This window comes from Electrona antarctica (assembly GCF_951216825.1).
Source record: "Electrona antarctica genome assembly, chromosome: 8".
Taxonomy (NCBI): Eukaryota; Metazoa; Chordata; class Actinopteri; order Myctophiformes; family Myctophidae; genus Electrona; species Electrona antarctica.
The window spans coordinates 27073656-27091872 of NC_136789.1; the positions used below are offsets into that span (position 1 = coordinate 27073656).

The window sequence follows — 18217 nt, forward strand, 5'->3', positions numbered from 1 at the left end:
CCAAGCAGACATAATGGGATGTGATCCCTGTGAGGTGCTCCCGGGCGTTACGTGAGCCGAATGAGTGAGTGTGTGGCCAAGCGGTGCAACGGGCGTGCTGTTGACTAGGGCATTAAGCAACTAGTCGACTAGTTTACTAGTCTTTTACTAGTCGTTTATTTTTTTTATTAAATTCTTTTCCCCGATTTTGTAGGCCTCAATATCAGGTAGATTATAGTTATAGTCACCATGTACACAGTTTTTCAATGTACAAATATTTATTAAAAAAAAAAAAGTTTATTTTTTAAATTTATTTATTTATTTACATAATAGGTAGTTAAAAACTAGTCGACTAGTAAACTAGGCAACTAGTCAACTAGTAAAAATGACTAGAAGTGAATGCCCTACTGTTGACTCGAAGCTCTGCTTCGTTTCGTGCTTGCGGATCTGCTACTTTTGAGTGACACTAGTGTGATCAAGTAGGGCGTTCATTTACAACAAAAACGCCCCGAACGCCCAGGGGTATTTGTAACCATTAAATCAGGACGCCCAGCGATTTGTTTCTTCAGGACCTATTTCAAGGTTGCTCCGCGCCATTTTGGGAGTAGCTTGAAGTAGCTGGATGTTGCCAAAACACCCCCGAGGCGATCGACAACAACGGGAGGTATGATTAATTATAACGCCAAAAAAAACAACATAATCTTTGGTTAGAATTGGACGGATTGATTTTAAGATTTTCGGTCTCATCCACTAAAATGGGGGGGGACGACATTTTGGATGACGTCCCAAACGGAAATGACATCGAATGTTGCCCAACAGGCGCTCCCAGCCTGTGGAGCGATGTGCTCGGTTTTGATATCAATAAAGTTCCGTCCTTTTATTAATCTCCGTCCTGAGCGTCGAGCGTTACTATTTGATAGCACAGAGACCTCCGTTTATACCGCTCAGGGTGTTAAAATATGGAGATAGAAGGTTTCTGCCCGACAGTGACGATATTAGTCGAGTGAACCAAAACGGTTCACTCGACTGGGCAAAACCAAAACATCATGGTTTGGATTGGAACATCCATTATTGTTATATATTGTTGACATTTTGAAACCGTCTATAGAGATATGTATACATATATATATATATACACATATATACATATATACATATAGAGAGAGAGAGATGTTAAAATTGCTGTATTACTTGAATCTGTGGCTGCTGCTGCTGTTGCTGAAGCCTTGACGAGGGCTGGGGGGGCCCAGAGCCGTCGAGCCCACAGCCCAACTGGGACAGCACTAGTGGGGAGGAAGGAAGGGAAGGGGGTAGGGAAGGAAACGAGGTAGGGAGGGAGGGAGGTTGGGAGGGAGGGAGGGAGTCCCAGAGGGAAGGGGGTAGGGAAGGAAACGAGGTAGGGAGGTAGGGAGGGAGGGAGTCCCAGAGGGAAGGGGGTAGGGAAGGAAACGAGGTAGGGAGGGAGTCCCAGAGGGAAGGGGGTAGGGAAGGAAACGAGGTAGGGAGGGAAGGAGGTTGGGAGGGAGGGAGGGAGGGAGTCCCAGAGGGAAGGGGGTAGGGAAGGAAACGAGGTAGGGAGGGAGGGAGTCCCAGAGGGAAGGGGGTAGGGAAGGAAACGAGGTAGGGAGGGAGTCCCAGAGGGAAGGGGGCGGGGGGGGGCAGGAATAAGAGAGGTGTGAGGCATGGATGAAAAGTGTATGGAGAGACAAGCGGTGTGGGGGGGGGGAGTTTAGGGAGGAGGGTTTAGAGAGGAGGGTTTCAGCAGAACGTAGAAGCCAAGGATATTATAGTTGTGGCATTTTCCTTTAGTTTTATACCTTTTTTGTTCTCAATTTCGGTAAAATTTTAGCTCATTTTTAAACGGGCTTTGCCGAAAAACAGTGCTATACGAAACCTATAACATAATATCATGCCGGTAAAATATAAAATATTGTATAAGTGTATTGTGTAAGTTAGAAAATTGACAGCTTTCATCATACCTACATCGTAACGAAATCAATTGAAAAAGATGAAAAGTAAGGATATTTCTCTGTGGATTTAGTTAGTTTTGTAATTATTGCATTATATTATACTTTAGCTATTGAAAAATAGTTTTTGAAAAATCGTGAAAAATTTTGCGCAAATCTTTGAATATATATTCTTTCAGAGTGAACGTTTTCAACTCAAATCTTTGCTACTGGGGGGCCCCTGAAACAACATATTTTCAGATGGGGATCAGTGGCCAAATACATATATTTTTGGGTGTTCTTGACATGAAAATGTTTGAGAACGACTGATAACATAACATAGGGTTTTTCAGAAAACTGTCAGGATTTAGAAGACATTTGTAGAATCGTCCTCAGGTCCAAATGGGTTAATACAAGTTTAAATAACTATAATAACCTTGGTAGAGACGAGTGGACGACACGGCGAATACGAGGACAGAGGAGGCGGAGCGAGGAGTAGAAGGTCAAAGGTCAGAGAGAGACCCCAAACCAAGGGAAGAGTCACGTGGACGTGATGGGGGAGAGGGAGGGTAGCAGGAAAAGGTTGAGTAAACGAGTGGAAGGGATGGATAGAAGAACACACAGCAGCAGAGGAGGTAAAGAGAGACGGGTGGGTGGGGGTGGGGTGGAACAAACACAAAAAAACGAGAACGGAACAGATGAAGAAGAGAGAGGTGGGGAGCTCTTCTTCTCCTGACGGAGGTTATTAACGGTAGCAGTGAGATGGAACAATGGCTGATTTCAGTAAAAAAATATGTGTTTGTTATAGCCAGCCTCCTGTACCAGTAAGGAGTAACCAGTGCTAAGTTAGTTAGAAACACTAACGTGTCAGGGATGTGTTAAAGTGTGTGTGTGTGTGTGTGTGTGTTAAGAGAGAGAGATACCTGCCGTCTGTGGAGTCATGAAACCTCCCACTCCAAGGTTGATGACCGTCTGTTGTTGACTTCCGAGACCTTGGTCGGAGCCCGGGTCGCCCTGGAGCACAGGTCAAAAGGTTAAATAGGGAATGAATCAAAGCAGACATCATCACAGGCCTGTTTCTCAAAATAAAAGACCGTAATGATTTGTGAGGCAGAGCTCTGCTCCGAGGTGGATATAGTGCTGGATAGCCTGCCGCCAGGTTACTCGGTAGTGGGAATTAGTACAATTAGTGATGTAAATAGGTTTTCAATGTAATGAGTCCCGGGATGCAGGGATGGTCTTTTAGAATCTAAAACTCATAAACTCATAAAATGTCCCTGGGACTCATCTAAAATTTAGATGAGTCCCAGGGACACTTTATGAGTCCCACTTCAACGACGTTAGGAGTCATATTTTGCTGCAGCATTTAACTCGTCTCCCATTTCATTTTATATGGTTATAATGTGGTTATATTCATGGGGCGACTGTGGCTCAGGAGGTAGAGCAGGTCGTCCAATGATCCATGGGTCGGCGGTTCGAATCCCGGCTCCTCCTGTCTACATGTCGAAGTGTCCTTGGGCAAGACACTGAACCCCAAATTGCCCCCGATGTGCTGGTTGGTACCTTGCATGGCTTCCGCCGCAATCGGTGTATGAATGTGTGTGTGAATGGGTGAATGTAATGCACAATCTATGTAAAGCGCCTCGGATAAAGGCGCTATATAAATGCACCATTTATGTAGAAAACAGAAGAAGAAATGATTATTATAACTAAAGCTAGCAACATAAACACGAATAAAAACAGTACAGTAGTACAGTAGTGCATCCCGTGGATGCAGAGGTCGTTGTTTTATTGCGTCCCTTAACTATAAACTGCGTTTTGCGATGCAAAATGCACCCTATTTAGATTGGTCAGACAATTCCCGCACTTCGCGAGGAGAAATACACAGAAGATAGCGTGCAAATGTGTCTCACCGTCTCCCCCTGCTGTTGAGGGCTGTTTGTGGCCGACTGACTCTGTTGAGGGGAGAACTGAGAGTTGAAGATCAGAGGACCAGTGGGGATCTGCACACACAGTACAACACACACAGTACAACACACACACACACACACACACACACACACACACACACACACACACACACACACACACACACACACACACACACACACACACACACACACACACACACACACACACACACACACACACACACACACACACACACACACACACACACACACACACACACACCACAAGGATGAGAGGAAGCAGGGGAAGAATTGAACCGTTTTAAACCTTTCGTTTGTATTCCATCACATCAATTGTGTCACCTGCAAAAAAAGAACGATGCAAGCTAAGAATGCATCGTGATGCGATGTGTTAGCTTGTAGATCTGCTCTCTTTTGATGCTGAGCAACAGTGTCGTACTGAAGGAACATAAATTAAGCTTAACAAACACAGGGCACAGTTAGCCTTGCATTGGCAGTCCAACTACTACCACAGAGTAGACACAAACACTTTGCATTGCTCACCTGTGTAATACAAGTGTCATGTTAGATGTGCGTAATGTTTACACACACTTACACCTTATATATACTATTATACTTAGTTGATAGGAGGCCCCACACAACTTTATACTAGGTCTGCTGTTTTTCCCCTCAACACCAAATCTCTTCATCAAAAGTAGCCAATCTGGCCCGAACGGTTAGCTCAACCTACTGTAGGCTGCTGAGCCAGCCTGACGGCGTGCTGCGGGTTTGACTCCCGATCTCGACGGCCTTTTCCGCATGTCTCCCCCCCCCCCCCCCCCCATCTCTCTCCCCCTTTTCCTGTCAGTCTACTTTCAAACTATCAATAAAGGCAGAAAGTAGCCAATCTGCAATTTTTTTCTAAGTTGGTTTCTACTCTGTGGTTCTACTAATCAGGGCTCTCTCTTTACGTTTGGTGATAATCTATGATCAAGCACTCATCATCAAGTCACCTCTGGCTGCGTACTTCACATTCTCATGTTTCCTTCTCTTCTCGACAGAGTCATAGCTTCATTTGTTGTATCAAAAGTGAGACTAATAACAACAACACCAGAGCCTCTAATATGGCAAAGAAGGGATTGACACGGGTGCGGGAGCAGGACAACCTACGCTACTGTAGAGTAGATAACACCAAGATAAGTGTCATACCTGTAGCAGGTTGAGTGGTCTCAGCCCAGCACCGCTGTTCAGGCCAAACGGACTCCCTGTGCCATTCAAAACAAAACAATTAATTATTGATACCGAATAATACTTACAAATTTACGAAATTGGAAAACGATGGTCAACGTTCTTAACACAATCAGTGCCGGAAGTCCTTCAAAATAGGAGCTCTGGGGTGCCGGAACAACATGGCCGCTTTTACTCGGAAAGCCATGACCCGGAAACAATCTACTAAAAAAAGTTCACTTTACATAGCTAGCTTATATTGCGATCGTTTTTGTTTATACGATATATGATCCAAAAAGCGTTCATATTTTGCGGGAGAGACGGATGAGGAGCAGAAATGAAGCGCCAGTATATCGATCCGTTCAACACCACGGAAAGCGCCCTGGATTAGGAGAGACGAGTCATTCTTTCCGCCGCGCTAACGGCTAACTCAATGATAAGCTAACATGGGGACAGAGCGGAGCATACGGTAGCCGAGAGGCGTACTGACAAATAAAAAAAAGGGAAAAATTCAGAATATTCTTATCTCGCCCCGTATCATTGAGGATGCGCTAGGACGTCCTCACACGTCTTTAGGACGCGTCGATTGGGACCCCTAGGACGTGCTGACACGTCGGATGGACGGAAACGGTTAAAGGGATAAATCGCTTTCAAATAAAATAAACATAAAAAACGAAAAGGGTCATGGGAAAAACACGGCGCATTAGAAGGACATTCTAATCCGTCCGTCCGGGTTAAGCGGGATGCATGAAACAAGTATAGGACCTCTCTTACCAGTTTGTGCTGAGGACTGCATGGTGGGCATCAGACCCCCAGATGGAAGGATTCCCAGCATCGGGTTAGAGCCACTCATCAGTGTCTGAGAACTGCTATATAAAGACACCAACAAATAGAATGATTATTGTGAAAAAAGAATACCAGTGAAAGATTTATAGTTAACATAACTTTTGTCTAATTGAAAAGGTTACACAGTAAAGCTGTCTATTGTCCCACTCTCCAGTTAGAGAGAGGTAATTGCAACGATGTCTGAAGTCTCCAAACTACAGTGACTACAGTCACTACACACCATGAATGTTGTGTTTGTTTGGGCTCTGCTACATCTCTGTTGTAGGTAGGTGGTGTTGGGCATCACAGTACATTACATAGTTGTGTTTGTTTGGGCTCTGCTACATCTCTGTTGTAGGTAGGTGGTGTTGGGCATCACAGTACATTACATAGTTGTGTTTGTTTGGGCTCTGCTACATCTCTGTTGTAGGTAGGTGGTGTTGGGCATCACAGTACATTACATAGTTGTGTTTGTTTGGGCTCTGCTACATCTCTGTTGTAGGTAGGTGGTGTTGGGCATCACAGTACATTACATAGTTGTGTTTGTTTGGGCTCTGCTACATCTCTGTTGTAGGTAGGTGGTGTTGGGCATCACAGTACATTACATAGTTGTGTTTGTTTGGGCTCTGCTACATCTCTGTTGTAGGTAGGTGGTGTTGGGCATCACAGTACATTACATAGTTGTGTTTGTTTGGGCTCTGCTACATCTCTGTTGTAGGTAGGTGGTGTTGGGCATCACAGCACATTACATAGTTGTTACACATCCATTGTGTTTGTTTGGGCTCTGCTACATCTCTGTTGTAGGTAGGTGGTGTTGGGCATCACAGTACATTACATAGTTGTGTTTGTTTGGGCTCTGCTACATCTCTGTTGTAGGTAGGTGGTGTTGGGCATCACAGTACATTACATAGTTGTGTTTGTTTGGGCTCTGCTACATCTCTGTTGTAGGTAGGTGGTGTTGGGCATCACAGTACATTACATAGTTGTGTTTGTTTGGGCTCTGCTACATCTCTGTTGTAGGTAGGTGGTGTTGGGCATCACAGTACATTACATAGTTGTTACACATCCATTGTTACTTTTCTAATATTTTCACTCATTATGCTACAGGTCATACAGTCCTAAAAGAATAAGGGTCCCATGGTGGGGTGGTTTCAGAATAAGGGTCCCATGGTGGGGTGGTTTCAGTCCTTCTAAGGGCCGATTCATACTCCTATTTTACCGCTGTAGCGAGGAAATGATTTTGGCTCGTCAGAAATTTTCAGTAGCACCGAAGAGCCGACTTTAGGACGGTTAACGCCCCCCAACGAAGAGCGAAGAGTATGGTGGCCTTGGAGGCCAACTAAAAAATAATAATAATAATAAGAATATTCTTCTCTCGTTTGATATCATTGAAAATGTATCTCAGAAACGACATTGAGGGGCAGTTTCTGGCCCAGACAAGCGCTTTCAACGGCCTGTAGCAGGCGCTGTGATACTCGCGGTCGGCTTTATCCACCATCGACCGAGAGAACAACAACCGGTGAAGACACCACACACAGCAGTCTGTCACAGGAACATGCGATTTCGGATATTTGGCTCTTCAAAGTAAGTGTTACGCGCGATAAAACCCTGGCAGAACGCGATCGAGGGATTAATTAATGCTAGCGGTAAATGGGTTAAATAAGTATTGTAGGATCGTAGGCTTTAACTCAGACAAAAGGAAATAAGACATGTCCTCTCACCAGACAGAGCCCACCACGTTGATGAAGTTGAGCCCGGCGGGGTTGGCCATGACCTGCGAGGACGTGGTGCCGGTGGTCATGGAGGTGCCCATGGGGATGGTCATAACGGGCAGCGGCTGGCTCAGGGCCAGCTGCTGCTGGGTGAAGGGGGCGAGGAGGGCGGGCTGCCCCGTCTGGGCCTGCAGCAGACCCGACGGGTCGCTGCTGGGAGGCGTGGGCGTGCCCAAGGCGTCGGCCGGGTGCGGGGTGGAGCAGGGAGTGTTGGTGGGCGTCGGGGTGGATGGCTTCGGGGTCCCCGATCCTGGGCGGCAGACAAAGAGAGGTGAACGTCACACCGGTGTGCTTCTTCAGATCACTGGACCCCCAAATTGACACTTATTAACCCGCGGACCCCCATAAGAGAAGATTTATACGGCTCTAGTAGTGATTCTCAATCCGTTTCATTTCAAGGACCCCCAGTTTGACATGCATTAGTCTATGGATTCCCATTTAATGGCATTTCTATCTCTGAGACTCCCAATTTATATTGTAAAATCAATGTTAATTTAACTCTGAGAGTGTACAACTGTTTTCAACATTTGTACACTCTCAGAGTTACAGAACCATAAGGGTCCATTTGGTTCCTAATTATCATTTAGCTGGGGACGCCCTGGAACGCCATCAAGGACCCCTGGGGGTCCCCGGACCCACTTTAGGAACCAGTGCTTTAGAGATTAAATGTCACAATTCAGGTGTAAACACAGGCAAAAAGTCAAGTGTAGCACAAAAAAATTGCCATCTCTAAGCAGGGCTGGGCACCTTCACCAAACTAACTTTAAAAACCGATACATTGAGCATCACCAAATGTATAAATTCATAAAGTCTATCATGTTATTTTTAACATGTCTCCCCATGCTCTGACCCATCTCAGTACTCACTCTGACCCATCTCAGTACCCACTCTGACCCATCTCAGTACCCACTCTGACCCATCTCAGTACCCACTCTGACCCATCTCAGTACTCACTCTGACCCATCTCAGTACTCACTCTGACCCATCTCAGTACCCACTCTGACCCATCTCAGTACCCACTCTGACCCATCTCAGTACCCACTCTGACCCATCTCAGTACTCACTCTGACCCATCTCAGTACCCACTCTGACCCATCTCAGTACTCACTCTGACCCATCTCAGTACCCACTCTGACCCATCTCAGTACTCACCTGACCCATCTCAGTACTCACCTGACCCATCTCAGTACTCACTCTGACCCATCTCAGTACCCACTCTGACCCATCTCAGGTACTCACTCTGACCCATCTCAGTACTCACTCTGACCCATCTCAGTACCCACTCTGACCCATCTCAGTACCCACTCTGACCCATCTCAGTACCCACTCTGACCCATCTCAGTACTCACTCTGACCCATCTCAGTACCCACTCTGACCCATCTCAGTACCCACTCTGACCCATCTCAGTACCCACTCTGACCCATCTCAGTACCCACTCTGACCCATCTCAGTACCCACTCTGACCCATCTCAGTACTCACTCTGCGTGGAGCCCATGGGGGACAGGGCCGTGGGGGACAGCAGGCCCACCTGACCCATCTCCAGGGAGTGCTTTCTGTTCAGTGACTGGCTTTTGGCTGGAGGTGGCGTAGGACACTTGAGAAGACCACTGGTTTGAGAGCTGTATGGGTTACCTGGAGACCACAGAGGAGGAGGCATCACGTTAAACACTTCAATGTCCTATCATTATCATATCAATAGAGCACCAAAGTCTGACGTCAATATCGGTAGAGGTCAATATCGGTCCACGGGTTCATGGACTTTTTATTTGCATAGGGGAATTTTAGATCCTCCTCATATAAGAACTGCGTTTGAAAAATATTCAAATCATCTCGGCCGTTTCACTCATATGGATATGAAGAATCTACTGACTACAAGAAAATACTAGTAATTTTACTGCTGCAGAAATAGTTACATTTTCGCTAGAATAAGACTATCAAATATGAGTGACTGACTGTCATGAACGATACAGAGACACCTACGCAAAACAATAACGCTGAGACAGCTTGTTTATTTGTGGACCACAATGCTTGAATGAGACGATTTTAAGATGACCCCATGTTATTCTCCATAGAGAAATGACTTCTGTGAACCAGGGGATGAGCGAATGACGCCAGGACTTTGGCGCTCTATTGTGATATAAAAGGTCTAGGGGGTGAAACGATGAATTAATTGATCGACAGAAAAGGTATAAAATTAGAGATGGTAATTATTGATGTTGATGTAACGTTTGTTGCTAATGATATTACTGTTAATACTTTTCTTTCCCGTTACACATGAAAGTCTGTTCATCTTGATAATACTGGAAATGAATCTACGACATATCAATGTGTAAAAAACACATGGACTTTACCGATCATCTGAGAACTTTGTGAAGGACTGAAGCCACCTTAGTATATAGAATGACTTGTATAACAAATAATAACTGAAATGTAACATATATATATATTGAACTGTGATGCCCGAGACCTGCCTATTCTCAAAAACAAAAGAATAAAAAATAAAGTATAAAGAAAATGGTAGAGACAGCATGGGGAGACACATACAGTAGTTACTGCTTTTGATTGATGTATTACTAACAAGCTTAACAGTACAGGTAGTACAGTCAAAGCTTATGATTGATGTATTACTAACAAGCTTAACAGTACAGGTAGTACAGTCAAAGCTTATGATTGATGTATTACTAACAAGCTTAACAGTACAGGTAGTACAGTCAAAGCTTATGATTGATGTATTACTAACAAGCTTAACAGTACAGGTAGTACAGTCAAAGCTTATGCTAAAAAATATATATATATAAACATTTTCTTGCTATTTTCTCTATTACCTTTTTTGTATAGAGCGTCGCAGTCCCGCCCCCTACCATGGACCAGGAAATGAATCCCAATGCATTTTTCCCATAGACATTTCATAAAGTATTTATTTAAAGACGGTTACGCCGCGGACAAAGCCAACTCGAGTCGTGACAACTCATGACAACACAAACTACATTTTGGACCAAACAAATAATTACAAAGAAGAAAAACAACAAAAAAAGTGTTGTAACCTGCCGTTTTTTTCTTCTTTCTAATTATTTTCTCGGCCCAAAAAATTGTGTTTGTTGTCATGATTTGTCACGACTCGAGTTGGCTTTGTCCGCGGCGTAAACGTCTTTAAATAAATACTTTCTGAAATGTCTATGAGGAAAATGAACGGAGAATCATTTCCTGGTCCATGGTAGGGGGCGGGACTGCGACGCTCTATTGAGTGGTGTGATAGTGACCTCTTCTGGTAGTAGACGCGCACAATGTATCGCCTCTGTTGATTATTTGGCGAAAATATATTTAGTCTTTCTGGGATAGTTAGACCCAAACGTGTTGGTGCAATATACAGATGCATTTAGGAGTTAAATGAGTTAATTAATGGTGTGGTCATTTTCATCCTGTGTCTATTGTTGGAGTGCATATTTGTTCATTTTAGGTGTGTTGCATCAGGTAGGCTCATTTACGCATGCGTCGACTGGCCGCGGTTCAGTTCTGCATTGGACATGGTTGTTGACGGGTGAAGTTGAGATGGTGAGTGGCGAAATGTGGTTATAAATGTTTATTTACAGGGCATATAACTACCATAAATGCTTATACATACAATCACTGATATGTCCATGTTATTGATGGTGTGTTTTTGTATATTCTTGTGTCCCTACACTCCATTACCTGGCTGAAAGAACACGGTTACTGTACAAAGTGCTAGTTCTTTTTTTTTTCTTTATAATTTTTATCCCACGATTTTGTAACCCATTTTTCACCCCTGTGTCAATACATATCTAATGTGATCCTGGGCTCTACACACCCTCCGCCAACCTAGTTCCCATATATGGGGGACATGGGGAGAGCAACGGACTTGAACTCATGCTTCCTTCATGCCTGAGTGTCCAAGTTGCTCCTTTACACCTGACAGGGGGGAGTTTCCCTGGTTGGACGTAGCGCGTGGAAGGAACACGTTATTCCAACCAGTTCCTTTCCCCTCCATCAGGCGCCCCGGCTGGCCAGGGGGAGGCAGTTTAGAGACCAGGATTACTGCACGTTTTTTGTGAGGGTACCTACCCTAGGGGACACGGGGAGAACATGCAAACTCCACACAGAAAGGCCCTTTCGCCAACCCCGCCTCGGGTATGGGCACTGATGACGCGGAGGAGGAAACACGCCGCCAGCAGCCACAGCGTCCCGAGCGGGAATCGGACCCAGGACCTTCTAGCTGTGAGGCGACAGCACTACCAACTGTGCCACCGTGCACAAAGTGCTAGTTCTAGTTGGCATCATAGTTGAGTTGTGTGAATGTGTGTGTGAAATAAAACGTGCTAAAGGCAGTATTGTGTGTTCCATTCGTTAACACTCCCATCACCCAGGACGAAGTTCTTTGTCCTTTCTATTAGTAACGCCCGACGCTCAGGACGAAGTCTTGTCCAAAAGACGAAGTTTATTGATATGAGAACGGATCGCATGGCTCCACAGCCTGGGAGCGCCTGTCGGGCAATCCTCGGTGACGCGCAAGAGTGAGACGTCATCGAAAAACTCCCTCCCCTGTTTAGCTGATGAAAACGAAAATCTTAAAACGTTCATAACTCGCGATCTAAATCATCCCGCCTAATTATGAAAAAAGATCCTGTGTTAGACGGCGCTCCGCGGTCCAGTCGCTAGTCGCGATAGATTTATTCTTGTCTCCCGTTGTTGTCGATCGACTCTAGAGTGGTGTGGCTATTGTTAGCTGCTACACACACATCAACACGGACCAGAAGTCCGTCCGGAAAAGGGGTCCGTGTTTATAAATCGAATGGGCGCTATAATGTAATGGATTAAATAACCCCGGGCAATTCAAGTGTTAATAAACCCTTTGCGGTGGGAGTTGCTGAATTGAGGTGGTCAGTTTAGTAAAAAACTTACAATAACCCCAGGAGCTTGTTTCCAATGTACTCAATTAGTCAGCAATAGAATTACTGGTCTGTATTACTGTACAATAGACATATACTACAAAACATAACATAAAGCTCTTCAGTAGAATTCTACTAGCAAGATGTTCAAGGACTTAAACCATGTTCACGTGTATATTTTTTCAGGACAGGAATTCTTTTAGGTTAGTTTGCCCGGGTCTGGTACCTGAGGAACTGGTTCCTGATCCGGAAGACAGCTTGATGGGAGGAGGTCGATGCTTCACCCCCTTACCCAACACAGACGTACTCTGGACCAGCGAAGAGAAGCCATCGCCCTGCCACACATTACATCCATTGGTTCAAGTGGAAATAAGAGTACTCCAGAAGAATTATACATTATTATACCATACTGTTATTGGTAGTTGTTTATATCTAACCTTTATATTTAACAGTCACTTATAGTACTTATAATACATCATGATATGATATATTGTAGCTTGTAAGAGCCAATATGTCTCCACCACTAGGCCTGAAGCATAACCATCACCAACTACAATAATGTCTCCCGACTCCTATTGCCTCATCAATTACATTTGATGCGTTGAAATGCGATATATTGAGGGAGCACCAGTTTGTCAGACATATTTGGTTTAATAATGCAAAAATACTGCTCATAAATAATCTAAGGAGGAAAGAGCCATATTAGGTGAATCAATATAAGGTTTAACCCCCAAAAAATTGATACAAAAGGTTTTTCAATGGATTCTGGTAGTATTGGGCATGCTAAATAACATACTAAAAGTCTACCAAAATCTACTCTCCAGAAAGCCGTCATTTTCAAGATTGCGTCCCAGACAGAGTTTAAAATGGCCATATATCAAATGGGAAAACATTTTCAAAGTATTTTTCAACTTATTCTAGTACCTCTGGACATGCTTAAGAACATACTACAAATTTAGGAAAATATACCTTTGGGAAAGGCGTCATTTCCAAGATGACGTTAAAAATGGCAGGCTTATAAAGCTTATAAACAGCTATACTGTATATCTCAATTGAAAAGAAATATACAAAAGGTTTTTCACTTGATTCTTGTACCTGTAGACATGCTAAATGACATACTAAAAGTCTACCAAAATCTACCTTCAGGAAAGGCTTCATTTTCAAGATGGATTGAGATATAGCAATTTTAAGCTCCCGGACGCCGTTTTGGACACAATCTTGAAAATGAAGCCTTTCCCAAAGGTATATTTTCCTAGATTTTTGTTATGTTCATAAGCATGTCCACAGGTACCAGAATCAAGTGACAAATCATTAATATAAATATATTCTATTGAGATATACAGTATAGCCAATTTAAGCTTGGCTGGCTGCCACGGCTGCCATGTTGGACGTCATCTTGAAAATGAAGCCTTTCCTGAAGGTAGATTTTGGTAGACTTTTAGTATGTTATTTAGCATGGCCAATACTACCAGAATCAAGTGAAAAATCTTTTGTATCAATTTTTTCTATTGAGATATACAGTATAGCGGTGCCGGCTTCCATTTTGAACGGCATCTTGAAAATGAATCCTTTCCGGAAGGTGTATTCTCCTAAATCTTTTGTACGTTCATAAGCATGTCTACAGGTACAAGAATCTTTTCAATTGAGATATACAGTATAGCTGTTTATAAGCTTTATAAGCCTGCCATTTTTGTAACGTCATCTTGGAAATTTGTAGTATGTTCTTAAGCATGTCCAGAGGTACTAGAATAAGTTGAAAAATACTTAGAAAATGTTTTCCCATTTGATATATGGCCATTTTAAACTCTGTCTGGGACGCAATCTTGAAAATGACGGCTTTCTGGAGAGTAGATTTTGGTAGACCTTTAGTATGTTATTTAGCATGCCCAATACTACCAGAATCCACTGAAAAACCTTGTGTATCAATTATTTTGGGGTTAAGGGATATTTCTTCCTAAATTGACTCACCTATATATAAACTGCTGTGTCATGATGCAGTGCATAAACCAAAGAGAGTGACGTTACTGTAAGTATTACCTCGGTCTCCTTGCTTGGCGAGGGAGGAGCTTGTACCACGCTGCCCGAGTTGTGAGACATCTTTACCTGGCATTTAACATCTCTCTCATACACGCCCTTGTACTGGGTCAGAAATCTGCGGACGAGATAAATGGTAAATGGTAAATGGTGCATTTATATAGCGCCTTTATCCAAGGCGCTTTACATAGATTGTGCATTACATTCACCCGTTCATACACCGATGGCAGCGTAAACCATGCAAGGCACCAACTAACTCTGGGGGAGCCCGGGTTCGAACTGGCAACCTTGCGGTTCCCATCCAGGCACTCTACCCCTGAGCCACCGCCGCCCCGAGATAAAACAAATATCTGCATAGCACACCTTTCATACAGAGAAAGTAGCTGGTAAAGGTACAGCATTAAGGGCCTATAGTTGATTTTCAATGAGACCTGCGTTTTTGCTCGGAGAAGTCGCGGTGCGACAACGCAAGCGTATTTACGCGAGCGCGGTCGTGTTAATTTGTTGCGCGCGTGCTCGTTACAGGCACACACCCGCGACTCACCAGACCTGGATTCTGTTTAGCTTTTTTTTTTTTACACTTGTTGTTAACTTGCGCCCCTCTTCAACAGACCTGGAGGAGACCTGTGTTGAACCAGGCAACAACGCCTGCGTTCCTCGCTTCATGTTTGCAAGGCCCTTTAAATGTCAATATGGCCTAATGCAACTGAATGCCATTCATATGTTCAAACATATTCTTGGAAAATGTCCTCCGGCTCACTTTATCTTCTCTCTTCAAGTTGCATCATTGAAATTTTGTTTTATGCCCAAAGTTGGAAGAAAATCGGGAAGGAAAACGTTTCACCTGTTGCATGGAACACACTTCAAAACATTGTAAACGATTTAAAGAACTACTCTGAAATCTATAGAATCCATGCTATTTGTGTGCAAATATTACATCTGATCATTCATCAAATTTTTAAGATTAAGTTTTTTAATGCTGATATTGTATTATTGAATCCTTGTGTTGCCGTTATTCTAGGCCACTTGTAAGAGACAAACCTGGATGAAAAAAGGTTAAATAAACCAAATTAAATTGATTTCCCAGGACAGAAAGATAGGAAATAGATGCTAGAATAAAGGGATGCCAGACACAGAACTGCAACTGGTGCTAAACATTGTGATTTATCTGACATTTAGTCATGTCTGATGGGGCCAACCTGAATGACATTTAGTCATGTCTGATGGGGCCAACCTGAATGACATTTAGTCCTGACTGATGGGGCCAACCTGAATGACATTTAGTCCTGACTGATGGGGCCAACCTGAATGACATTTAGTCATGACTGATGGGGCCAACCTGAATGACATTTAGTCATGTCTGATGGGGCCAACCTGAATGACATTTAGTCCTGACTGATGGGGCCAACCTGAATGACATTTAGTCCTGACTGACGGGGCCAACCTGAATGACATTTAGTCCTGACTGATGGGGCCAACCTGAATGACATTTAGTCATGACTGATGGGGCCAACCTGAATGACATTTAGTCATGACTGATGGGGCCAACCTGAATGACATTTAGTCATGACTGACGGGGCCAACCTGAATGACATTTAGTCATGTCTGATGGGGCCAACCTGAATGACATTTAGTCATGTCTGATGGGGCCAACCTGAATGACATTTAGGCATGTCTGATGGGGCCAACCTGAATGACATTTAGTCATGACTGACGGGGCCAACCTGAATGACATTTAGTCATGACTGACGGGGCTAACCTGAATGACATTTAGTCATGTCTGATGGGGCCAACCTGAATGACATTTAGTCATGTCTGATGGGGCCAACCTGAATGACATTTAGTCATGTCTGACGGGGCCAACCTGAATGACATTTAGTCATGTCTGATGGGGCCAACCTGAATGACATTTAGTCATGTCTGATGGGGCCAACCTGAATGACATTTAGTCCTGACTGATGGGGCCAACCTGAATGACATTTAGTCATGTCTGATGGGGCCAACCTGAATGACATTTAGTCATGTCTGATGGGGCCAACCTGAATGACATTTAGTCATGTCTGATGGGGCCAACCTGAATGACATTTAGTCATGTCTGACGGGGCCAACCTGAATGACATTTAGTCATGTCTGATGGGGCCAACCTGAATGACATTTAGTCATGTCTGATGGGGCCAACCTGAATGACATTTAGTCATGTCTGATGGGGCCAACCTGAATGACATTTAGTCATGACTGATGGGGCCAACCTGAATGACATTTAGTCATGTCTGATGGGGCCAACCTGAATGACATTTAGTCATGTCTGACGGGGCCAACCTGAATGACATTTAGTCATGTCTGATGGGGCCAACCTGAATGACATTTAGTCCTGACTGATGGGGCCAACCTGAATGACATTTAGTCCTGACTGATGGGGCCAACCTGAATGACATTTAGTCATGTCTGATGGGGCCAACCTGAATGACATTTAGTCATGTCTGATGGGGCCAACCTGAATGACATTTAGTCCTGACTGATGGGGCCAACCTGAATGACATTTAGTCATGACTGACGGGGCCAACCTGAATGACATTTAGTCATGTCTGACGGGGCCAACCTGAATGACATTTAGTCATGTCTGACGGGGCCAACCTGAATGACATTTAGTCATGTCTGATGGGGCCAACCTGAATGACATTTAGTCATGTCTGATGGGGCCAACCTGAATGACATTTAGTCCTGACTGATGGGGCCAACCTGAATGACATTTAGTCATGTCTGACGGGGCCAACCTGAATGACATTTAGTCATGTCTGATGGGGCCAACCTGAATGACATTTAGTCATGTCTGATGGGGCCAACCTGAATGACATTTAGTCCTGACTGATGGGGCCAACCTGAATGACATTTAGTCATGTCTGATGGGGCCAACCTGAATGACATTTAGTCATGTCTGATGGGGCCAACCTGAATGACATTTAGTCATGACTGATGGGGCCAACCTGAATGACATTTAGTCATGTCTGATGGGGCCAACCTGAATGACATTTAGTCATGTCTGATGGGGCCAACCTGAATGACATTTAGTCATGTCTGATGGGGCCAACCTGAATGACATTTAGTCATGACTGATGGGGCCAACCTGAATGACATTTAGTCATGACTGATGGGGCCAACCTGAATGACATTTAGTCATGTCTGACGGGGCCAACCTGAATGACATTTAGTCCTGACTGATGGGGCCAACCTGAATGACATTTAGTCATGTCTGATGGGGCCAACCTGAATGACATTTAGTCATGTCTGATGGGGCCAACCTGAATGACATTTAGTCATGACTGATGGGGCCAACCTGAATGACATTTAGTCATGTCTGATGGGGCCAACCTGAATGACATTTAGTCATGACTGATGGGGCCAACCTGAATGACATTTAGTCATGTCTGACGGGGCCAACCTGAATGACATTTAGTCATGTCTGATGGGGCCAACCTGAATGACATTTAGTCATGACTGACGGGGCCAACCTGAATGACATTTAGTCATGTCTGATGGGGCCAACCTGAATGACATTTAGTCATGTCTGATGGGGCCAACCTGAATGACATTTAGTCATGACTGATGGGGCCAACCTGA

The 18217-nt window shown here is 44.1% G+C and overlaps 1 protein-coding gene across 3 annotated transcripts in view; it reads right to left on the bottom strand.

Annotated features, from left to right (window-relative positions):
- supt20 (SPT20 homolog, SAGA complex component) overlaps positions 1-18217 on the bottom strand; it is a 41036-nt gene that overhangs the window by 6736 nt on the left and 16083 nt on the right. The window contains exons 15-23 of one of the 3 annotated variants that reach the window (XM_079507890.1): positions 14603-14717; positions 12792-12900; positions 9141-9293; positions 7609-7909; positions 5837-5928; positions 5045-5100; positions 3839-3928; positions 2849-2939; positions 1171-1262 (exon numbers count right to left, since the gene is read on the bottom strand). In XM_079507890.1, coding sequence (XP_079364016.1) covers positions 1171-1262; positions 2849-2939; positions 3839-3928; positions 5045-5100; positions 5837-5928; positions 7609-7909; positions 9141-9293; positions 12792-12900; positions 14603-14717 — 1099 coding nt within the window. Of the gene's footprint in view, positions 1-1170; positions 1263-2848; positions 2940-3838; positions 3929-5044; positions 5101-5836; positions 5932-7608; positions 7910-9140; positions 9294-12791; positions 12901-14602; positions 14718-18217 lie in introns of all 3 variants that reach the window. The other 2 variants (XM_079507889.1, XM_079507891.1) reach the window with 2 other exon arrangements.